This window comes from Pelodiscus sinensis, chromosome 28 (genome assembly GCF_052426305.1).
Source record: "Pelodiscus sinensis isolate ZL-2025 chromosome 28, ASM5242630v1, whole genome shotgun sequence".
Classification (NCBI taxonomy): domain Eukaryota; kingdom Metazoa; phylum Chordata; order Testudines; family Trionychidae; genus Pelodiscus; species Pelodiscus sinensis.
Window position 1 is genome coordinate 6,560,022 of NC_143079.1, and position 23,714 is coordinate 6,583,735.

Below are 23,714 nucleotides of genomic sequence, written 5' to 3' on the forward strand. Positions count from 1 at the left end.
CGGGTACTGCGAGGCGTGGGCCCTAGTAGCCTGGGTCCCTTTTGCCCCTGAGAAGGCAGCTGCCCTACTCTGGCGGGCGCGGCCCGGCCCCACTAGCGACCGCGGGCGGCCCAGCCGGGCGGCAGGGGCGGGGCGGCGCCGCCAGGTGGCGCCGCGGGGCCGGCTCGCCCATGCGGCTCCAATTGCCTCATTAGCGCGGCGGCCGGCCCCTGCCCGCGGAGGGAGGAGGCTGCGAGCGCCGGGCCGCCCCTGCAGAGCGCACCGGTGCCGGGCTGTCTGCTGGCCGGGCGGGGAGCCGCTGGGCTGGGAGCCCGCGGGCGGGGGCTGCTTCCTCCGCACCAGCTGCCCCCTGGCCGAGCCGCCGAGGTAAGTGTCCCGGGACCCCGTCGGGGTGCAGGGGGGCACGGCCGGGGCTGCTGCTGGCCCTGGGACGCCAGGCTCCCCTCGGGGGTCCCGGTTCTAGGCGCTTGGGCTTACAGCCGCTGCTCTGCGCCCTGGACCGAAGTGCCCTGGCGGTTCGCACTGGGCTGGCCGTCCTGCCCCGTGATGGGGCGGGCAGGGGGCTGCAGGCGCACGCTGGGCAGGGGGCCCCCAGCCCGTGGCTCCCTCGGGGGGCGGGGGATGCTCTGGCCGCTCCTTGCAGGTGGCCTGGACCTTGGGAGTGTCTCTCCCCCCCCCCCCCCCCCCCCCGCTGCTTCGTGCCTTGCCCGGTCTCTGGACTCTGACCCTTGCCCGCTGCGTGTGCCGGTCCCTCGGGCTGCGCTGTCCCAGGGCCCCGGCTGCGGTGGTTTTGTGAGGGGAGGGGCCCTGAGAGCACCCTGGCTCCCCCTCATCCCACTGCTGCCGCCTCTCCCAAACGGGGGGCTCGCTGTGGCCCAGCTCTGTAGTCAAAGGCAGCCCCGTTCCCTGCTGCCTCGGCCGCCTCCCCCCCCCCCCCCCGGAGCTAACGGAGCCGACAGCTGAGGGATGCCAAGGTGCCCTGCACCCGGGAGCCGGGTCTCTATTGCACAAGCCCCAGGACCCCCCCCCCCAACCATTCCCCTCCAGAGGCGGCTCGCTGCCAGCCCCCCGCGTCTGTCCTGAGCCTCGATCGCGCTGTGGGTAAGTGCCGGCTGCTGGCCAAGAGGGGACCCTTCGTAGTGCTTTGTCCTGTCTGGTTCGGGGTGTCTCAAGCCAAAGGGCTCCCTGGCCCCCCATCCAGCCTCTGGGGTTGCTGCCTGGGTGCTCTCTTAGGCTCCCGGGCCTCCCTGCTGCTAGGGGGGTGTGGTCCCCCATCTCCTGCTCCTGGGGCCCGGTGGGTGCTTAGAGGGCAGTGCCAGGCACAGGGCATGTCCATCAGGAGCCGGGGCTGGGGGGTCGGCGCTTCCGACTGGCGCTGGGAAGCCGAGCACAGGAAATTCTTCCCGGCGGTTTCTCAAGCCCGTCTTTGTGTGCCTGGGATTTTTAAGATGTTTCCATGGCGGTTATGGGAGAGGTGTCAGGGCCCTGCTTCCCCTCCCCCTGCCCCGCTGCATGCCACCCTGCCCTCCCCAGGGAGGGGCCGGCCCGTGGGGTAGGCTTGCCAGAGTCAGGAGCGCGGGGGGCTGCGTCTGACCTACCGACCCCAGACGTGAGCGAGTGGAGCAGCTGGTGCTCCCTGGGGCTGTGTGATGGGCCTGACCAGAGGGGGGGGCTGGAGGGGATGGGGGCTGTGACAGAGCAGCCCTGGGCTGTCATGCTTTCCCGCCATGCCATCTCTCCCGCCCCAGCACCGCAGCCTGCCTGGGGTGGAGGGTGTCTCTGCACATGGAGGTGTCAGCCCAGCATCCTCTCCAGAGCAGGCTCGGGGAGCAGCGAAACTGCTGCTGAACCACAGGAGCAAATGAGTCAAACCTGTGGCTGCAAAACTTCCTGCGTTGCCTTGTCTCTGCTTCCTGCCCGGGTGGGGGCACCTGGCTCAGGCCCTCAGCCCCGAACTGCTGGACTTATGTCCCTCCCCCCTTCCCCATACCCCCAGCTGCTCTCCCGCCATCTCCCCCTCTGCACCAGCAGGGATCTGCCATAGCAGAGGTGACAGCCGGGGCGCCCTGGGGCTTGGCTCCTGCCGGAGCTGGCTGAGCAGCAGCAAAAGCCAGCAGGGAGCTATTGAAAGAGCTGACAGGACCCCGTTGCACTGGCTCCACAAGCCTGTTACTATCGGCCTCCTGCCGTCCTGTAGCCCCCCTTCCATTCCAACCAGCCCACCCCATCCCCCAATATGCACCATGGGGCCAGCAGCACCAGCCTCCCTCCCCATTCTGTCCCCTCGGAGCCATCTCCCCCAGGCCTGGCCCTGCTTTCCGTGTGCCCCCACCCAGGCCCACGCCTCTCAGGACCGGTGTTCCCCGTAAGCCGGGGTCTCCAGCCTTTTTGAATGTAAGTGCGATCCAGGATCTTCCTCAAACCCGAACACCCTTGCCGGGCTCCCTTTGGGCCTCTTCTCTGAGACCCTGCCCCTGCTCGCTCCATCCTCCCTCCCTTTCACCAGGCTGGGGCAGAGGGTTGGGGTGCAGGCTCTGGCCTTGAATTAAGGGATTGGGGGTGCGACAGAGGCTCTGAGCCTGGGGCAGGCAGCTGGGGTGCCGGCGGGGGTTCTAGGTGCAGGGTCTGGGAGGGGGTTTGGATGCAGGGATGTTCGGGGTAGGGATTTGGGGGGTGGGCTCCGACTGAGCGCTGCTTATCTCCGGTGGCTCCTGGCTAGTGGGTCTAAGGCAGGCTCCCCCCTGCCCTGCCCCACTCCCAAAAGCAGCCAGCAAACTCCCTCCCAAGTCCTGTTGGGCCCCCTCTCTGCTCTGTGCAGACAGGATACAGAGAGGGAAGGGGCACCTTGACATCAGTGCCCCTCCTCTCCCTCCCCGCTCTGTACTGCAAGCAGAGGGGGGGGAGCGAGGGGGATGGAGCACCAGGGCGAAGGGCAGGAGATGCACAGCTGTGGGGGAAGGGCAGCTGACGTGCCCGCCCTTGAGAGCCTCTTGGCCAAACCTGTCAGGATCACCCGTCAGAGGCTCCAAGATCTACCTGTAGATCCTGATCGACTGGTTGGTGACCACTGCTGTGAGCTGTGCGCTCGGGCGGCTGTTCGGGGAGATTCGAACCCCACCCAGCTGATTAGCACATAAGAACGGCCGTACTGGGTCAGACCAAAGGTCCATCTAGCCCAGTATCCTGTCTGCCGACAGTGGCCAGCACCAGGTGCCCCAGAGAGGGTGGACTGAAGACAATGATCAAGCGATTTGTCTCCTGCCATCCCTCTCCAGCCTCTGACAGACAGACAGGCCAGGGACACCATTTCTATCCCCTGGCTAATAGCCTTTTATGGACCTAACCTCCATGAAATTATCTAGCTTCTCTTTAAACTCTATTCTAGTCCTAGCCTTCACAGCCTCCTCTGGCAAGGAGTTCCGCAGGTTGACTACGCGCTGTGTGAAGAAGAACTTTCTTTTATTCGTTTTAAACCTGCTACCCATTAACTTCATTTGGTGTCCTCTAGTTCTTCTATTATGGGAACTAATAAATAACTTTTCTTTATCGGCCCTCTCCACACCACTCATGATTTTATAGACCTCTATCATATCCCCCCTCAGTCTCCTCTTTTCTAAACTGAAAAGTCTCAGTTGTTTTAACCTCTCCTCATATGGGACCCGTTCCAAACCCCATATCATTTAGTTGCCCTTTTCTGAACCCTTTCCAAGGCCAAAATGTCTTTTTTGAGGTGAGGAGACCACAGTATTCAAGATGTGGGCGTACCATAGTTTTATACAGGGGCAGTAAGATATTCTGTGTCTTATTTTCTATCCCTTTCTTAATAATTCCCAGCATCCTATTTGCCTTTTTGACGGCCGCTGCACACGGTGTGGAACTTTTCAGAGAACTATCCACGATAACTCCAAGATCTCTTTCCTGATTTGTCGTAGCCAAATTAGCCCCCATCATACTGTACGTATAGTTGGGGTTATTTTTCCCGATGTGCATTACTTTACACATAGCTGGGGTTTTGTGTGTGTATTCGTGGTGCACATCTGCGCATTCCTCAGTGCACATAAAATTATTCCACACATGGATGGAAAAGATTAGCGGGAGCTTTGTTCTGGACCCTGCCTGTGCCCATGTCTAGGTCTCTGGAGGTGTCCCACCAGGGTCTTAGCCGGGTCCCTTCTTGAATCCGCTTTGGTCCCCTTGTCCTCTCCGTCTGCCCCCAGCCCTGCTGTGCGTGGTGCCTTCCCCCCCCCCATCTCCATAGCATGTTGTGTTCACCAGCAGACGGTTCTACCAATGCACCGGCTTTCTGTGTTGCAAAAGGGCCAGGTGTGTAGGGGGCAGTTTCCAAACAAGATGCTCCAGTTTTCTGCCTGCAGTGCTGGTACCATCCAGCCAGTGTGTCTGATCCCTCCCTGTTCTCTGCCTTTTCCCACCAGGCTCGGCAGGCCTGGGAGTGTAGCCAGCAGCCTGGCCGCCATGTGTTTCTTTGCCTAGATCCGCCTCCCTCCGCCCCAACTGCTTGTGGTTCGGAAAGGAAGCGTCTGGCCTTATGGGTTGGTCTCAGGCCTGTGACAGGAAGGCAGAGGCTGGTTGCGCCAACCTGTGACAGCGTGAGACACAGCTCTGTGTCTCGCCGCTGCCCTCCCCGGAAGGAAAGAGCCACCGTGCGGATGAGTGTGGCGCTCCGATTGCCATGTGACGGAGGGCAGCGCCGAGACGACCCAGCGTGAGGGCCCTGATCGCTGTCGGGCAGCCCCTCCCATTGGAGGAGGGCGAGGGGGAGTCGGGACACGGGTTCTAGTCCTGGGTCTGGGATGGGGGGGGGAGGGGATCCAGTGGCTTAAAGCTTGTTCCCCCCGCTGATGCCTTGGCTTTGTTCCATTTCCAGATCCCCCTCCGGGTGCTGCCACCAGAGGAGTTGCCATGTCCGTGGCGGTGAATCTGACCGGTCCGGCCCCCTGGGGCTTCCGGATCACGGGAGGAAGGGACTTCAGGAAGCCCATCATTGTGTCCAAGGTAGGAGCCGCTACCTGCGTACGCCCTGGGCTTTGCCTGCTTGTGCTGGCGCCTGAACCGGGTGCTGGAGCAGGGCAGCTGAGTTCTGCCCCTGAATCCCCGTCGGGCAGGAGTCCTCAAAACTTCTGGGCCCACGGGCCACCCTGCTTGACGCAGGCCTCTCCACATACCACCATCCCATCGCCCGTGCTGACAAAATGGGTGGAGGGGTCCGGCCAGGAAGTAGGGCGCTGGAGCGGGCTGAGGGTAACAAGATCTGGGAGGGACGGTGCAGGTGTGCAGTATCGGCTGGAGGGGGGTACGGGAGGGTGATGGGGTGCAGGGTCTGGGCATGGGGGAGGCCTTTACCTGGTTCTGTGCCTCCCACTGCTCCCATTGGCTGTGATTCCAGCCAATGGGAGCAGCCTCCCAGCCAATGGGAGCAGCCTCCCGGCAAATGGATTCCTGCACTGCCGTTCCCCCAGCTGGGGGGCGGGGGGAGGAGGGCAGCGCATGAAGCCGTTTTCTTACCCCCACAAGCTGGATCCAGCTGGTGAGTCTTGCCCCCACCCCCCAGGAGCGGGAAGCGGACACTGGAGGACCATCCTCATGGGGGAGAGGGGCAGGCTCCCTGCTGCAGGCGGAAGGGGGGGGACAAGCCCCAAACCCGCAAGATGGTCGCAGACCACTACTGGTCCATGGACCACGCTTGGAGAACCGCTGCCGTCTGGCCTGGGAGGAGAGGGTGAGCGTTGGCCGTGCTCTGGAGCCGAGCAGCCTCGGACGGGCCAGCCAAGGGAGAGGCTCGCGTGGTCCGGGACTCAGCCCACACCTCCAAAGCCGAGGCTGGACAGCCTAGGGCGGGCGTGTTAAACTGGCCGAGTTCAAGCCAGGCTCCCCCCAGGAGGTGCCACGCCCCGCTGAACCCGTGTCAAGGCCTTGCGTGGGTTAAGCTCAAGAATGTGAATGCCTTCCGCAGCCTCCTCCCGGAGTGTCTGGAGGGCATGTCGGGGCTTTCAGGAAAGGGATCTTGCTGGGGACATGCAGGAGAGTGGCAGCCAGATCCCTGGCTGTGCGTGGCTTCGTGTCCTGGATGCAGCTGGCAGCCAGTGGATGCCTCCTGTTACGGGCTCCCTTGGAGGGGCAGGCCAGGAGGTGAGGCAAAGAAGCTGCGGTCAGGGGAAGGCTTCAGGTTCCTTCCCGTAGGGACGTCCCGGCTCCCCAGCAGAGTGGGGTCTGGCCAGCGTGATCCTGGGGTGAGCTCCCCGTGGCTTTCTCCAGGGCTCCCCGTTCGAATCTGGCTGGCTCTCGCGCCTGTCTCTGCTGGCGCACGCTCCTCTCCCCCGTCCCCCCCGGGCTGCCGCCGCCCGGTCTCCCAGGGGCTGCCGAGGAAGCAGCTCCCTGCTGCGTGGGCGCGGTGCCAAAGGGACCTGGGAGTGGATCCTGTTTATCGTCCTTGAGGACTCCTGTGCTGTGGGAACGGGCTCCGAGCGCCGATGGTGCGTGTGTGTGTGGAGAAAAACAACCGGCCCCAGCGTCGCTCCTGCCGCCAAGGGGAGTTTCTCTTTGTTCTTGTTCCAGCCTTGGGCTCCACTCTAACCCTGGCCTCAATCCGGGGAGATCAGGCCTGTGAGGTGGGGCCTTTTTGCCTCCCAGTCACCAGCTGGGACCCACAAGCTGGCCTGGGCTCATGGATTCTCAGGTGTCCTCTGGCTGTCGCCCTGGTGCCTTTCCCCAGCGCTAGATTCAGGCCGCCTCAACGTCTGCTCTGAAGGTCGCTGGACGCTTGCCCGTTATAAGGCCCTGTCTTCCGAAGCCAAACTGTCAGGCTTTGGGCTGGTGCCTTCCATGCCAACCGCCCGTCTTGGGCTGAACTTCTTTGGAAAGTTTCGGCTAAGAGGGTTCCGCTGCTTCTGAGAATGGAATTGGCCTCGTTGGTCACAGAGGCTGGAAGGGTGAGGCGGGGGGCTGCCGGAAGAGAAGAGATAGTCACATGGTGACGGTGGTTGTGGTGCCCTGGAGAACCAGACTCGGTCCCTGCCACTGAGTTCCTGTATGGTGCTGGGAAAGTCACTTAAACCAGATGTTTGCTTGACGGGGTTGCTAATTCTGTGTTCGTTTTCTGGGTGTCTGACTTGAGACCTGTGGGCCAGAGAGGTAGAAGTGCACCCCAAGATTGGGAGGGGGTGATACTGTCCCCTCGCTTCCCAGACTCTGCCTTTTGCTAATTCGTGTTTGCAAAACATGAAGCCTGCAAGGAGAGCCCTGGAGAGCAAGGCGAGGAGGACCTGAATAATTCTGCCTTCAGAGCAGGGCTGGGACAGCGAGCCATAGGGAACGTAATGGGCAAAGAAAACCTTTCCCAGCATCACTGAGCACTGAATGAGGCTCCTGTGGAGAACAGCCTGTGATACAAAGGGGCCTAAGCTGAGGGTAAAGGGGCAGCCTTCATTCTGGCATTTCCTATCTTTGAAGGACTTGATTTTGCAACCTTAACTTCTCCTCGTGTGGCTTTTCTATTCATTCCAGTTTCATTTATAAAACCGCCCTGACTTCCTCCCCTGAGGTGGGAGGGGTGGATACGCACCAGGCGGAGTGAACTCTGAGGCATGTCGAAAGAGAGCCAAGGCTAGCGTGAGCAGCGAGCCAGGCCTGGGGGAAGGGTGCGTGGGGAGTCTCACCCACAGGGCGGGTGAGTATTAGCCACCCAGGCACGCAGCTGAGTAGCAGCGTCCTCGGCTCCAGGCCTACTCCCTGCCCTGTGTGGCCGCTTCCCGAGGGCTGCTGGGTATTCGGTGGTTTTCTGGTTCCCAGCTCCGGGATGATCCCCTCACAACCCTAACTAAGATGTCTGGGCCCCTCTTGTTTGGGGCAGAAGCGCTAGGCCCCGTGGTGGAATGGAGGCTTCTCGGAGCCAGCCTGGGCCCGGGGCAGGTGGCGGAGTCTCTGCAGGCCCCATGGGCTCCAGTGACGCCATGTGGCAGCTGGAGCGTCCTGGCAGGGCTCCGGCAGAGAAGCCGACCTGGGGAAAAGCTGAAGCTGGTGGTGTGGCGGGGGGCTGTCAGTGTGAGCTCCGGGCAGGGCTCGGCTTGTGTCTTGTGCTGCTGGCAGGTTGGGCAAGCTCCCTGTGTACCTGCCCCTCCCGTGGGCAGGGTGCTGGCGATCCGGGCGAGGCTGGCAGGGGGCCTTGGCATGCCGGAGTTGGTTGGCACGCTGGCATTGTGGCTCCCCCAGGTGGCTTGTCTCTGCGGTAACGCCGGGTGTCGTTCCCCCTCGCTGTGCAGGTGATAGAGCACGGCAAGGCAGCGGCCGGCGACCTGCGACTGGGTGACGTCATCACGTCCATCAATGGCGAGAGCACGGCCGGCATGCTCAACGTGGAGGCGCAGAACAAGATCAAGCAGAGCTCCGGCCAGCTCCAGCTGCAGGTGGACAGGTAAGAGCTGCCTGCCTGCAGCCTCCTTGTGCTGCTTCTCCCCACTGGCACAGGGATCTGCTGGGGTGGGGTGGGGGGGGTCAATATGCGCCCCTTCCGCCCCCCCCCCCCCCCCCCAGCCCTGTGTGCTGGGGAAAAGGGCTGTCACTGGAGAAGCGTGAGGAGGAATCTAGAGTCCTAAAAGGTCAAACTTACAACCACTCCAGCAGGATCCATCCCGGGCTCTTTTCAACACACAACTGAGGCCTAAGGGGTGGAGCTGGGAGTCCTGGGTTCTCTTCCTGCCTCTGCCACTGACTCACTGTTTGGCCTCGGGCACGTGACTGCCCGGCTCTGCGCCTCAGTTTCCCCTGCCGTGCAGTGGGGGCGGTGCTCCCTACCTCTCTCCCCGGGGGCTGGAAGTGAGATACCGAATCGGTGCAGCATTATCTACGTCCTGATGCCATGCGTCATGACCAGGGCTCAGCCCTCTTTTCCCCTGGCCCCATGCTCAGAGGTCGCTTCTCCCGGCCTCTTGCGTGGCCAGTCTGTGGAGCAAGGGGTGAGGTTGTCTGCTCCCTCCCCGGCCTCCCTTGGGCAAAGGTTGTGCGGCGCGCAGGGCTCCAGCCTGCCCCCCCACCCCGCTCCGTGTTTACATGGAGCGGAGCTGTGCAAGAGAGCTGGGCAGTGCGAGGCTGGAATACGGGGGGCCGGCCCTGGGGACACTGCTCTGGGGTGCTGGGCTGCACTGGGTGCTGCGGTGCTGAGATGGGGGGGCTGTGGTGTGGGGCATGTAGTGCATGGAGCTAAGGCTCTGGGCCAGCGGGGGGGGGTCACTGCTTTCAAGGCACGGGCCTGCGGGGTACGCAGCGGTCGCTCAGGCAGGGCGCTGGTACTGCGTGTGTTTCCCTCGTCTGTTCCTCTGGGCTTTGGCTCTGCAGTGTCTCTGCCGTCGGCCACTTCTGGGAACGCCCCCCCCCTCCCCCCCGGGCACACGGCCGAGCAGGCGGCTTTGGCCCTGCAGCCCGACTCGGACTGGCTCCAGCCGGCGGTGGGCCTGAGCCTCTGGGCAGGGCGGGGTGCCCGGTGACGGCCCCTGGCATTGCAGCATGTGGCCAGAGGGCCGTGACCCTCCCCGGTTCCCCAGCTTGTTCCAGACGTGCTGGTGGCGGCGGCTGCAGCGGTGCTGCCCGGAGTGTGGGGGCGCTTACGGTCTAAGCCAGACTCATCCCTGCAGCCCCCTGGAGCTGGCCGGGCCGGGCGCTGGGGCTCCACAGCCGGGCCCTGCCTGACGAGGGAGGTGGAAAGTTTCTTTGCTGTCTCCGGATGACTCTGCCCGGAATCTGATTGCGTCTTTCCAGGGGGGCGCTGGGCGCATCCTGTAAATGCCTCGCCACTGTCCTGGGAGGGGCCGCGTGCCAGCCTGACTCACGGCTTCCTCTTGCCCTTCCCCTCCTCCACCAGCTGTGGTGCTCACAAGGGGTTGTTTGGCACCGGTATCTGCCCAGCCAGCCGTCCCTGGGGTTGCCCTGCGGGGTGAGGGCGTTCCTGGGAGTGCCAGGCAAAATCCGGGGCTGAGCCCCCCTGCCAGGCCGTGCTCAGCCGCACCAGTGGCAGGACGCGTCCCTCCGCTCCAATGCGTGTGCACAAGCTTCTGTGCAGCCGTGCTCGCACGGGGGTGTGCGGCCTCGTTGCACGTGCAAGCGTTCACAGCGCCGCCTGCCATGGGCGTGCGGCCCCTGCCTCTCGCCGGCACGGAGCAGCGGCCCGTTTCTCCTGGCTGCCTCTCCTCCCTCCAGCTGACCGGGACGTGCCTTGGGTTCCTGACGGAGGGTGGGAAACCCTCATGGTAACTTGGAGATGGCCCAAAACCCACAAACCCAGCCGGAGTCGCTCCGGAGGCCGCATTCCTCTCATTCCGGCCCTCCAGCTCATCTCTTTCCCCTCCCTGCCTGCCCCCAGAGCCGGCCGGCTGTCCCTGCGCTCCGGCTGGGTTATGGGGGTGCCCCTACATCCCCTTCCCCCACCTAGCTGCTGGCCCTTTGCCTCATGCACAGCGGTGAGCAGTGCCCCACCTGTGTGTGCTCCCCCTGGGGGGCTCCTTTCCCTGAGCACTGGTCCCGAGGGTCTGTCCCCTTCGAGACCGGGCCCGGGACCTTTCCAGGGCTCTGCTCCTCTGCTCTGGGGTGTGCCCCCCTTTGCAGGGCGTATTCATGTCCCTCCGTTGAACTGCCCTTAATGAATTCCAGCTCCCGGCTGCTTCAAAGCACCCAGCAGGCTCCTGGTGAGAGGGGGAGAGACCATCAAGCAGCCCTGTATTCTCTCTTCTCCCCCCCTCCCCCCCCGGCCTAGCCTCTGGGGCCCCCTCTTAACCCTTTGTCCTTCTATCTCTGCTCTTCTTGGTCCCTGGATGGCGAAGGTGCTGGGTGGGGCGAGGCCCTTGAGAGAGCCGTGTTCTCCCTCGCCGATGGCGAGACTGTTACCATGACACCTTGAGGGCCTCACTGAAGTCAGGGCCCTGTTTTGCGGGATGCCGCACATAAACAGCTCACCCGGGAACAGCCTGTTTCTTACCTGGCAAATAAACAACGGGGACTGAGGGGCTAAGGGACTTGCCCAAGGGCGCAGCGTCTGTGGCGGAGCAGGGAATAACCCTCCAGTCCCCTGTGTGCTGCGCTTGTTCCCTCAGCCTGTCCTGCCTCAGTTTCCCCTGGGGAGGGCGCTTGCTGTAAGCGGTGTGGGGCTGTCAGAGGCAGTTTGCTGAGGAATACGGCCGGCGGGGCGGGGCGGGGAGCTAGCCAGCTGCCTGCTCTAGTCCCAGGGGTCATTCCGAGACCCCGAAGCTGGAATGGGGCCCAGCCGAGCCCCCCGCTCTCTCTCCATCTCCTCCCTCTTTCCATTGCCCGCAGGTCCCAGTTGTTCTCTCCCAGCCAGACCAACGGCGAGAGCTCCCCAGAGATGCTGGCCGTACGGTTCCAGGTGAGGACCCCCCTACCCCCTGCTCTTCCCCCAGCTCCTTCTCCAGACCTTGAGGAGAGTGGAAACCCCCAGCCAGGCCGCCTGGGATCCCCCCTGGCTGCTGTGCGGGGAGGCTCCATCGCCCGCCCGCTGGGCTGACCGTACCAGTCCTCCCAGGATGCCGTACGAACCAGGGACGACAGCCAGAGCTCGGTGAGGTCGTCCTACTCCAGCCCGGCGTCCCTCAGCCCCCGGCCCGGCAGCCCCTTCTTGTCGTCCTCGCCCGGGTACCGGCCCAGCAGCCCCTACAGCCCCCAGAGGCCCAGCCGGCCCGCCGACGGCAGAGGGGACACGGTGGTGAGCAGCCGCAGGTAAGGGGCGGGGTGGGCGAGACACACCTGGGCTGGAATGGCCCAGGTGTGGGGGCCGGCAGGCGGCGGGGTACAGCTGTCCCCCCGGAATGGGATTCCCATTGGCTTTTCTCCCCTCCTAGCTTCCAGTCTCTGGCCAGTGCTCCTAGCGTCTTTGAGGATCGGCCCCCCTCGCCGCACGGCCCCCCGCATCCAGGCAGCAGACAGGTGAGCAGGAGGGCGCTGGGGCACCCGCAGGTCTGCTGCACGGTGTTCTGGGGCGGGGGGCGGGGGGAAACGCTGCAGGTGGCGGGTGTTGGACCCGGCCTTGTGCTGGGGTGGGAATGCGGCTGTGTGGTGGGGGGGAGTTGCATTATCTCTCCCCTCTGCCTGGGCGCTGCACGAAGCCTCGGGATGCCCCGTTCGGGGCCAGTGACCAGCTCCTCCGCTTCCCCCGGGAGTGGGGGAGGCTTCGTTTCCGAGCGCAGGGCTGACCCCAGGGCTGGGCAATCGTTTTTGAAAAAGGGGGGGGGGGGAAGGACTGCATACATTTCTGAATGGTCCTGAGCTGCCCTGGAAGGGGCGGGGCTTTGGTTGGAAGGGGCGGGGCTAGGATGCTTCCTGTGCTCCTGTCCACAGACCCGGATTGTCCTGGGGGTGGGGGAGCGCGTGAAGTCTTTACCGCCTCCTCCAGCCCCCGGTGCCTAGAGTGAACTACTAGCTACTTTTAGCAGTTCCCTCTAGCGCTGCGTGCCCCGGCCAATCAGGGCTGCGGGTGGCCAAGCGTGCAAAGTCTCTCGCCTCCTGCCCCCCGCCCTGCAAGGGGCGCACAGCGCCTAGCGTGAACCGCCAGCCCTTGGCAGGGGCGGAGACTTTGTGCTCCCCCGTTCCTAGGTCTCGATTAGCCTGGGGACGGGGGAATGGCAAGGAGGCCGGGGCTGGAGCCACCGGCGTGACGGGCTGAATTTGGCCCATGGAGGCTCCCTTGCTCACCCCAGCGTACCCTGTCCTGGAGGAGCGGGCTGCCAGAACCCAGCTGGCAATTCCTGTCCCTGCCTGTCCTTTCTCCCATTAGAGGAGAAAACTGCCTATGCTCACCATAGCAGAACCAGGTCCGTCTTTGCAATCCTGCTGCGTGCTCAGCCGCAGCAATATCTTGTGGCGGTGAGTTCCACAGGCTAATCACCCGTTGTGCAACTATCTGAAACGCACTGCCATTGGGGGCTACAGGGAAGAGCTAGTGCCTTTCTTGTCTCACTCACTGGTGGGCACTGAGACCTGTCCATCTGTACCAGGCCTTCACCACCTCTCCCTAGCCCCCACCCCCCACCCTCCCCAACCACCACTCTCCTGGAACATTGTTCCTTGGCGAGTCTGTCCCTTCCCCCTCCTAGTGCTGGGTCCGGGTCCAGGGGTATCTGTAGAACTGGGGAGGAACTCTGGTGACAACCGGAGGAGGGGATCTTACTGGCAGGGAGCGAGGGGGGAGAGACAGTGTTCCCTGTCAGCTGGGTGCTTGTGCAGCTGCTCAGAGATTCAAATGCCCCCATCTGGTTAGCAGAGCACCCATGGCTAGGTTTTTGTTTCTACTGGTGGTGCGCTCTTGTGCATGCCTCAGTGCATGCAATAAAATTTAATCCGCACATGGCTGGATAAGATTAGAGGGAACATTGCAGGGGGAGGGGGGGTGTTCTTGGTGCTGTGACAGCTCCTCCTTTGGTCCACCCAGCTTTGCCAGCCCCCTCCTGTGCTCCTCTCCTGCCCCAGGGGGCCCACCTGGCTGAGCTAGGGCTTTGGCCTCCAGCTTCCTCACTCAGGCAGCCGGCTGCCCCCTCCCTCCCCGCAGGCAGCAGCGCACCTGGCTGGAGATGTTTGCCTCTGTCTACCTGGCGTCGCCGAGGCAACGGCTCAGGGCTGGGGAGGCGAAACCAGTTTGGGGAGATGCTGCTGCTCTCCCGAGGGCAGGCAAGGAAGGGCGTGGGCAGGGGAGGTGGCCTCTGAGACGCGTGCTAGGTCCTAAGAGCCGCTGCTCTTCCCTGGGGCTGCCTCTTGGCCCCCCCCCCCCGGATCTCGGTTCAAAGCCCTCCCTGCTGGGGGCTGCCTGCCCCGATGCCCCTTCTCCAGGCCCAGGGTGTGTTGGAAGCCAGGCCACCGGGCACCACAGCCGGGGGTCCAGGGAGCTCAGGGCTGGGGCGTGCAGCCCCGCACATGAGCCAGGAGCCCCCGTTATCTTCCCTGTTGGTGCTTGGCCGAGCCTGGTGCCACGGGGCTTCATCCTCCTGCCGGGTGCGTCCGTGGGCTCCCCTCCCTGCTGCCGGGTCCTCTTCCCCTACCCGAGGTGCACGGGCAGCGTGGCCCAGGCTGCTGGCAGCACAAGCTCCCTCGAGGGCTTTCGGCTCCCCAGGTGAGGGGCTGGGAAGCACCCGCCAAGGGGTCTGATTTCTGGACCTGGCTTTCTCAGGTTCTGTGGCCTCCCCTTTCTGCTGTGTGTGTGTTGGGGGGTGGCCTGGTGCCCAGAGCCACATCCTTGTGCGCCCCACGTTGGCCCAGCATCGTCTTGGCTCTCTTCCCCCTCCCAGTGTGTTTCTCCTGGGTCTGGGCACTGCTGCTTCCTGGCAGCCGCTGGCTCCTAGGGAGAGGCCCCCGCGCCTTGTGTTTTCTTGGGGCTGGGGATATTTTTCAAGCCCAAAATTGGGAAGCGCGACAGGCTGGGAGCGCGCCCTGTTCCAGCTGGCAGCAGGCTTGGCCCCTTGGCGTTCCCTGCCTGCGGTGTTCTCTTCTTCCTTCCCTGCGCTTGTTTGCTTTGGTCTCGGGGCCCAGGCGGGCTCCTCCCTGCCCGGAGGCCCCACCAGAGCAGGGGCCTGCGGGTGGGATCGGAGCTGGGGAGACGTGGCCCCGAGCAGGGATGCGTCCCCCAAGCCGCATGGCTCCCGGGGCAGCTGCTCCGCGCTCTAGAGCAGCAAACGGGGCCCATCGCCCAACCTGCCTGTCTCCCGAGTCCCTCGCCCCCCCAGGTGTCTGTTCTGGGGTGAATTGCAGGGCCTGGCACGCGGCGCGTTGATATGGCTGGAGCGCGCTGCATTGTGGACATGCAGGGAGACCGACGGGCGCGAGCGGCGCAGCGATCTCTAGAGCACGGCTGCTCCGGAGCTAGGCTGCTCGAGGGTTGCTCTGCTGAGGGGCTCGGCGCCTGGCTGAGAGCTGAGCCACGCAGGCCCCCTGCCCCGGGGAAGGAGACCGGACCCCTTGCTCCTTGGAGGGCAGGCGGAGCAGCCAGGCCCTGCTGGCTCTGCTCTGTTGAGTCTCTCTCCGCTGCTCCCAGCAACATTTGCTTCCACTTACCCGGGGTTTCGCCTTTCTTGTGGCTCAGGGCTGCTAAACAGGAGCAGATGCGGCCGGGGAGCGTTTCTGTGCTAGCTAAAATGACAGGCTTTTGGGGGGCGGCAGCGTCTCCCGCGTCTGGCCAGAACCGACCCACAAATAGGCACCCAGGCAGGGGCACGGCCCTGGCGGAGAGGGCACCGGGCTGCCCCGGGATGGGGAGGAGAGGGGCGCGTCTGCCTCGTGCCACATAGCTGGCTGGGGCGGGGAGCGATCTAGGCGGGGCTGCTCCGGCCCTGTTCCTTTCGGCTCCCCGTGGACGGGGGTGGGGTCTCTGTGGCCTGGGTACTGGCCAGGGCCTGTCCGCGAGGCTGCGATTGCCCAGAACGTCCGTGCTCGCTCGGCGGAGGGGGGGCAAATGGGGGCGCAGTGAGACCCGAGCCTCAGTGTCCCCTGCAAACTGGGGGTCACCAGGCAGCAGATGGAGATGGGAGAGGCAGCGGCCTGGCTGCCCTGGCTTGGAGGTGCCCCAGGAAACACGCCCGGCATGGGGGGCTAGAGGACACGAGCCCCTGTCTGAGGGGTCCCCTTTGCCCTGCTGGGAACCGCGCCCACAGCTGGGAGGAGAGGTCTAGACAGCGGGCCGGGGGCGCCCTCTAGTGGCCTGAGCCTGCCGTGCAGCCCTGGCCGAGTGTGAAAGTCACGCTCTTGTGACCGCCGAGCGTGGGGTGACCACGGGGACGGACTCGTGGTGCCTGCACAAAGCGCCCCAGGCTCCCTGCCCGTGGCGTCCCGGAGGCAGGTGGCCGTGTGCCGTCGGGAGCAGCGTTGTGGCCCAGTGGGCCGGGGGCTGGCTCCCCAAATTCTGTGCCCCCCTCCGCACCCGGCTGTCGGGCTCTCCGGCCTCCGCCTCATTCAGGTTCTGGCTCCTCAGGCTCCCCCCTTCTCTCTCGCCTCTCAGGAGCGAGGGAGCCCCTGCCACCCGAGCAGCTCCCCGGTGACGGTCCTGCCTCTGATCAACCGCACACCATCGCCCCACGGCTCCTGGGAGATGGGGAGGGCCCCAGGCAGGGCCTCACCCTCATACAGCCCCCGCAGCAGGTAAGCCTGGCTCGCCGGCTGGGTCCCGGGCTGGGGGGCGGCCCCACCTAGAGCGGGAAAGGCAGTTGAGACAGCGAGGGACCCGATGGCTCCAGGGGAGGAGACACGAGCCAGGCTGGCACCGGGGTCCATTTGGGGCAGAGGGGCATTGGCAGGGCCAGGCCGGAGCCGATGGGAGAATGAAGGGGCAGGGGGAGAGGAGAGTCACCTCGGCCGGGCAGCAAGGGGGCTGTAGCTCGAGACTGAGGGGCATTGTGGGATCTGAGGCCGGGGGGCTGGGAGGTTGAGGTGGGGCGGGTGTGGGGGTGCACAGCCGGAGTGGCGGGGAGACTGGGGCCGGGGCAGGTGGGTGGGGCATGTTGGGCCAGAGCTGGTCTCTGTCCCACCCCATGGTATTCCAGTCCTGGCCGACAGCCCCCACCGCAGCCCGGACCCATTGCTCCGCCCAGCTCTGCCAAGGGGCCACACAGGCTGGGCCCGGGTTCTGGGGGAGGGGCGAAGGGAGCCAAACCCTGGAGTAGCCGAGCATGGGGCAGGGCTCCCTTAGACTGTGGCTGAGAGGGGGTGTGGGGTGTGGAGGGCCCCTGTAGGCTGGGAAATCCCTGGCCAGCGACTCCAGACCCTGGCCGGGGGGCAAGCAAGGGTTAACTCAGCTGCTCCAGGTGTGCGTGGGAGCGGGCAGGGCAGGGCTCACCTGGGCAGGGTGTGTCAGCGTCACAGGCCACGTAAGGAGCTGGAGCCTGAGCCCGCAGAGACAGAAGGGGCAGCTGGAGGGCCCTGGGGTAGGTCGGTGTACGGGGGAGGGGGAGTCCCCCGGGGAGCTGGCCCCATGTATGGATGGAGGGCCCGGCTGAGGAGTGGCCCCGGGGTTCCCTGGTGGAGGAAGTGTGGGCGGGACGAGCACAGGGCTGGCTCTGTCATGGGAGCTCTGCTGCAGGGGTCCCTCCGCCCTTGGGGTGGGGCCTGATCCTGACTGGGGTCAAGGCCGGGGAGGGGGATCCTCCCTAGGGATGGGGGCACTGGGGATTAGGGGGTAACAGTCCCCTCTGAGTCCCTGAGCCAGCATGCTGGGGAGAGGGGGTGGATTGTCTACACCCTGCCTGCGGCCTGTTGCTGCTCCCTGGGCACAAAGGGGCGTCCCCTTGTCGGGACGGGACGAGCCCCCGTCTTTCTGGGGAGCCGCACGCGGCGGGTTAGCAGGGCTGACTGGCCGGCATCTTGCCTCGTGCTGGGTGCCTGGGGCTGGGCCCGGCTGGCAGCGCCGGGCTCTCCAGAGGGGCTGCTACCCACCAGCGTCCTGCTCTCTCCGCAGCCTGGACTCGGAGTCAGCCATGCGGCGCCTGGAGGAGGACTCCGAGGTCTACAAGATGATGCAGGAGAACCGGGAGGTGCGGGCCGTGCCACGGCAGTCCAGCACCTTCCGCATGCTCCAGGTGGCTCTGGAGAGTGACGGGAGAGGTGAGCCAGGCGGGAGCCGAAGGGGGAAGAGAAGGGAGCCGGCAGGGGTCTGGAAAAGGAGAGCGGAGGGGCCAGGAAGAGGGCAGGGTGTGCTGGCCTCCAGGATAGGGGTGGCTCCCTGGTTGGAAGGCTCGGGGTGAGGGGATTAGTCTTGGGATCTTGGGGAGGGTCTGTGGACAGGGGAGGGCTGCCAAGGTCTGAGGTCCCCCTTGTTCTCCTCTTCAGATGGCACCACAGCCCCCTTCCCCAGCCAGCTGTCCCCCAGCGCCCACAAGCCGGTCGCCAGCTCCGTGGCCCAGAAGCTGCACGTGTGTGAGAAGTGCGACACCAGCATCAGGTGAGTGTGGCCAGCGCAGGGCGGAGAAGCTGGCGTTAACTGGTCCTTCCAACCCCCAATGCCAGCTCCCGCAGGCAAGGCGTCCTCGGGAGGGTGTCTGTCTGGTGGGCAGGGCCAGGTTCCTGGCTCCCAGGCCTGGCCAGATGGGGTGCAGCCTGGCTCCCCCCTCCCTTCCCGGGGAGGGGGGCAGGAATGATGGTGGCAGAACACAAAGCTGATGCCCATACAGTGATGGGACAGCGGGACCCGGGTTTCCGTCTCCGGGGCTCCACCCTCCACATCCTTTGCACGTCCTGGCCCTGCTCTGCCTCAGTTTCCCCATCTGTGCAGGCTTCATGAATGTTGATGGCTGCATCACTGGAACAGTCTTTGCTGGGCCCTGGGGCAGGCTAGCTTCAGGGACCTTATAGCTAGAGCCCATGCGCAGTTACTACCCCTTAGCCCTAGAAGTACAGCTACATGGGGCGGGGGTTGGCTGCATTGGCCCCAGGTGCAACCCTGGAGGAGGCCACATGGCCGCCTGTCTCATGCATGATTTCGATACTGGCATAGAGAATGTGCGGATGGTACCCAGCTTGGGGGAGGGGGGCGGTTTACAAGTGCTTTGGAGGATGGGTCATAAATCAAAGTGACCTGGACAGACTAGAGAAATGGTCAAAGGTCAATAGGATGAAGTTCAATAAGGACAAATGCAAAGTCCTTCACTTAGGGAGGAACATGCTGTTTCACACGCACAGAACGGGAAGCGACTGTCTAGGAAGGAGTCCGGCAGAAAGGGATCTAGGGGTCACGGTGGACCACATGCTAAATGAGTCAACTGTGTGACACTGTTGCAAAAAAAGCAAACCTCCTTCTGGGAGGCATTAGCAGAAGTGTTGAGCAAGACAGGAGGTCCAGGGAAGAGCAACAAAAAAGGTTCAAGGTCTAGAAAACATGATCTACGTGGGAAGACTGACAGAACTGGGCTTGTTTAGTTTGGAGAAGAGAAGACTGAGAAGGGACAGAGCAGCTTTCCAAGTACCTAACAGGTTGCTACAAGGAGGAGGGAGAAAAATTGTTCTCCTTGACCGCTGGGGATAGGACAAGAAATTGCAGCAAAGGAGGTTTAGGTTGGACATGAGGAAAAACTTCCTGCCAGGGTGGGGAAACGCCGGAATAAGTTGCCTAGGGAGGCTGTGGAATCTCCATCACTGGAGATGTTGAAGAGCAGGTTACAGACACCTGTCAGGGATGATCTGTATGGTGCTTGGTCAGGCAACTGGACTTGATGACCTCGAGGTCCCTTCCAGCTCTAGCTGCGCCCAGACTCCCAGGACTACTCTCCCCTTGGGCTGTTTGCTGAAGCAGAGGGAGCAGCTCTGGGCAGGTGGGCCTGGGGCTGCCATGGTGAGGGGCCTGGGGCCGGCACTGCGTGGAAGGCGCCGGGGTGTCCACGGTCCCCGCGGCGCAGGCAGGAGCCCGTGGCTTGCAGGCCTTGTCCGTAGCCTGGGAGAAGAGCCGGCGGCGTTGGCCCCGTTGGGGTTTGAAGGGGCGGTGGCGTCTGGCAAGCGGGGACCCTGCCGGCCAGCTCTCTCCCCGCGTTGACCGCGCCGCGTGTCTCCCGCAGGACCCAAGCAGTGAGGATCCAGGAGGGCCGCTACCGCCACTCCTCCTGCTACGTCTGCACCGACTGCGGCCTCAACCTCAGGATGCGGGGCCACTTCTGGGTGGGCGAGGAGCTGTTCTGCGAGAAGCACGCCCGCCAGCGCTACCAGGGCCTGGGGAAGGGTGCCGCAGCCACGGCCGTCGCCTCCGAGTCCTGAGCCGCCCCCGGAGGGCAAGGGACTGGAGCACCCTGGCATCTCCACATCCCACAAACGCCACGTCCCATGCTGGAAATCACACTGCTGCCTCCTGCGCTCGGCCTCCCTCGGTCGGCTGCCAGGCCCTTCCTCCTGCTCCTCCCCAGCCCGTCGCCTTCGCTGCCGCAGCCGCCGACGGAGAGAGGCCGAAGAGGGAGCCTACTAAGTAGAGAGTAGCGGCTGGCCTCTAGGTCGTCAGCTCGAATCCAGCTCCCTCTGCTCAGCCAGGCCCTGCTGCAGAAATGAGCTTGGTTGGTTCTGAGCCTGTTCCTTCCAAAAGCCAGTGGCCGCCAGGCACTGTCGCAAACCGGCCCCACAAGGACCGAACGGAGCCTGGTCTGCGGGAGGCGCGTGGCCCTGTCGTCTTCCTGCGCGGTGGGGGGCGGGTTTGGACTGTGGGGCTGCCGGCTCCGTCCTCGCCAGGCCCCCTCTAGGAGAAAGAGACCCGCTGTCGTCTTTCTCACGGCCGCTGTGGGGAGGGAGGAGGGTGGTGCTCGCTCACATAGGTACCGGGGGCATTGCGGGGAGAGGGGGGATGGGATCGGCACCGCTTTGTACACTGACTTTGTAAAGCTTCCCTAAGGTATTCAACCAGATCTCTATATAAAATATAATATATATACCGGCCCCGCGCCCGCCCGCACCTGTGTCTGGTCTGTAAAGGGGAGAGCCCTGGACCAACCCGGCTTAAAGAAAGGGCCTGTATCCCCCCCAGCTAGAGACGGGCTGTGTGTGTGTGGGGGGGGGAGCAGTAGCTAGGGCTTGATGGGGAAAATGCCACTCCTGCCTGAGGGACCGGCTCCGGAGGTGGAGGAAATGCACCTGCCTGTGAGAGGGGATGCTGTGGGGTCCCCCCCATCCCATGGGGGAGGGGGGTGGGCGCACACACAGGGAGGGCATAGCAGGGCCTGGAGGCCCTTTGTGAATTCTGCCAAGCTGTGGGGGCCCTGGAAGGGGACCCCTCCCCCCAGAGGGTGGTGCATGGCTGGGAGGCTCAGTGGTCAACTCGCCGGCTAACTGAGCCGCCCAGTGCAAACTGGGGAGTCTTCCAGCAGCAGCAGGGCCTCTCCGGAGCTGCCAGCTGGGAGTCCAGGGTGCGAAGGGGGTGGGGGCTGGCAGTGGCGTCTGGGAGGCGGGCGTCTTGCTGGGGGGTTGGGGGAAGGTCCCCGCAGTGGGGCTGAGTGGATCCCACTGCGCGGTGCAGTGCGGGCAGCAGGACACTGGAGGGCAGCAGCTTCCCTTCAGCACGTGGCGCTGGCTGGGGATGGTGCAGGCGGCCCGGGGGCTCTGTGGGTGTGCGGCAGAGGGTCCTGCTACTGGGGCCGCAGTGCACTGCGCTGGGTTTGCCCGCTGGCTGCAGGCCTGGCACCCCCTCTTCCCCATGCCTGGGCCCAGCCTGCGGCGAGCCCCTTACCCCCGTGCGCTGAAGCAGTGTGGACGTGTCGGGGGCAGGGGTGTCCTGGGGGAGTCCCCGCAGACCAGAGAGCCGGCAGCGACCCACTACCCCTGAGCTAGACCCAGCCACCCCCTGCCGGGCGGCGCGGAGGGGTACGTAGCACCCTGCAGGGGCGAAGGTGAGTGGGGAGGGCTCTCCTCCAGCCCAGCCTCTGGTGTGGGCCTCTGTCCCCTGTACATTAGACCCCCTGGCCTGAGGATGCAGAGGGGATGGGGTGGCAGAGCTGCCTCCCCCACACCCCTCTATGGAGCTGGGAGCAAGAGCCCAGGAGGCCTCGGCCCCTGTCCGGCGCGTGGGTCGCACGGGATGGGGTGATGGGGGCGTGCCGCGTCCCACAGGCTCTGCCCAGCCTCCCAGCTGCCTGGCGTTTCTCAGGGGCTGGAATGCCTGTGGGGTGGGGACTGACTTGGAAAGGCTGTGGGGGGGTCGCTGATCCCGGAGAGGTCAAGTTGGGGGGGGGGGGGCTGTGCAGGGGGAATCTAGCCCTTCAGAAGCACAAACAAAGCCCCGTGCCAAAGGCCAGGCGCTGCATTCCTGGCGCCGCCTCGCTTCCTGTTCGAAGCTGCATTCCTGCCACGAAGTCACTGCAGCAGGGGCCTGCTCTGGAATGCAGCCGTGGCAGGAAGGGCTGCGCGGCAGCGGGTGAGGTGCAGGCCGGGGCTCTCCTGGGGTAGGGCTCCCTGGGAGCGGCTGGGGACTCTCCAGACGTCGCTACCGATGTCTGCCCCGGGAGCTCTTTGGGTTTTGTTTCCCCGGGACTGGAGTGATGCAAGCAGGACTTCTGGGTTCTTTTCTGGTGCGGAGAGAGAGGGATCTAGTGGTTAGAGAAAGGGGCGGGTGGGTGATCCTATCTGTGCATACTGCCCTTCTTTTGGGGGGAGGCTCAGCGAGGCCTAGCAGCCTGTGAGCTAGGCCTCCTGGGTTCTGTTCCCTGCTCTCGCACTCAGAGCTCTGGACAGGGCACTCAAGGGCCGTGCCTCAGTTTCCCCATAGGTGAAGCTAGGATGACTGTCCCCCTCCCACTCCCTGGGTGGCAGCTAGCTGGCGTTGAGGACTAGAGAGACCCTGTTAGCATTGGATGGCCACAGAGGAGGCCTGTAACCAAGCCCCCCTCCATTGCTGCCCACCTGCGCAGCCAGTGCAGGTGTGGGATGGATGGATGCTGGGGAAGCCCTTTCCATGTGCTAAGGGCTGGCCCTGGATAATCCTCCCAGGCCTTTCCTGCAGCCTCCTGGGGGGCGGTGAGCCCCAGGCCCCACCTGCTGCCCCCTTGTTCTCTGCTGGGAAGTGTGGAGCTTTATTGCCAGCTGTTAGTGGAGGCCTTTGTTCCCCTGGGGGAGGGGGAGGCGGGTGCTTTATCTGCTGCTTTCCCAGCCAGGGGCTGTTTGGCTTTGCACCAAGGAGGTGAGCTGGGTGCAATCAGGGATGGGCTGCTTATCTGCAGCCCCTTGTACTGCAGCCGGCTCCCTGTGGGTTTTGCTGGGCCCCCTGCTGCCTTGCAGGTTTCAGCCGAGAATCCTGCCCAGGATCTCTGCACAACTGGGGGAGAGGCCCTTCTGTCTCCCCCAGGCCTGATGCGCCAGTGATGGGCAGGCACCATGAAGGGGATCCCGGCACAGCCTTTGCACCTCCCTGTCTCTGCCAGTGTGCTCTGGGGGGGGGGGGGGGGAGGGGTGTGCCTTGCTCCCGAGGTCTCTTGGTCTTACCTGTTGCTGTGGTCTAGGTACCCCGGCACAGGACGGTGCACCACACTAGGGCTGTGGGTTACATCCGCAGGGCCAGGCTTGCAACCGGCCCCATGTGGCCCTCGAGCTCTGCGGGGTTACTCAGGGGCCCTTTTCTGCTGTTCCCCCCTGCTGTGGGGTGGGTGGGGAGCAGGCGTGGCCTGTTGGAATGTGTTCCACGGAGTGGGCAGCTGGACCTTGGGTGGGGGCTGGGCAGGAGTGTGGTCGCCTATGGGTGTCAGCGCAGTCTGCCGGGAGACCCCTTCCCCAGCCCCGGGCGTTCAGTTACACATGGTCTGGAAGTGGCTCTTTAAGGGTGTCTGAGTCACGGGTGCTACTGGCTCCGGTTTGCTGGCTGGTCCTGCAGCACCCCTGGCACTGCGGCTTTCTTCCTCAGGGGGCCCTTCAGCACATCTGGGACTTTAGCGGTGTGAACTTCCCCAGAGCAGTGCCCTGCCCGTACCAGCCAGGACTCCAGCAGGATGCAACTGCCCCACCTCCTCAGCCAAGCCAGGCCTCACCGATAAGGTGTGAACGCTGCAGGGGCGGAGGTCTGCAGGCCGGAGGTTCCCTTTGAGCACGGGTTCTATCGCTGGGTTTTCTCAGCCAGGCCTGGCCTGGGGCCGGGTTACTCTGCGCTTTCCGAGGCATGACTTGGCCCTAAGGCACCACCATGGAACTACAATAAACGGGGAGGGGTCTGGGCTGGCCCGGGTCAGCTCCGGGCAGGAGTGGGGCGAGGCGGGTTGGCGCCAGGCGCT

General features: G+C 64.4%; 1 protein-coding gene across 2 annotated transcripts; it reads left to right on the forward strand.

The window, feature by feature from the left end:
• Positions 1 to 208: 208 nt before the first annotated feature.
• Positions 209 to 20,508, forward strand: PDLIM2 (PDZ and LIM domain 2). 2 transcript variants are annotated; one of them, XM_075910886.2, is made up of 10 exons: positions 209 to 366; positions 4,886 to 5,013; positions 8,277 to 8,428; positions 11,317 to 11,386; positions 11,543 to 11,736; positions 11,859 to 11,943; positions 15,998 to 16,137; positions 17,450 to 17,595; positions 17,821 to 17,932; positions 19,539 to 20,508. In XM_075910886.2, exons 2-10 carry the CDS (start codon positions 4,921 to 4,923, stop codon positions 19,732 to 19,734), a joined length of 1,188 nt encoding a protein of 395 aa, XP_075767001.2. In that variant the 5' UTR covers positions 209 to 366; positions 4,886 to 4,920; the 3' UTR covers positions 19,735 to 20,508. The 2 variants fall into 2 exon arrangements, with proteins under 2 accessions (XP_075767001.2, XP_075767002.2); XM_075910887.2 differs by lacking the exon at positions 209 to 366 and adding an exon at positions 948 to 1,101.
• Positions 20,509 to 23,714: the final 3,206 nt, after the last annotated feature.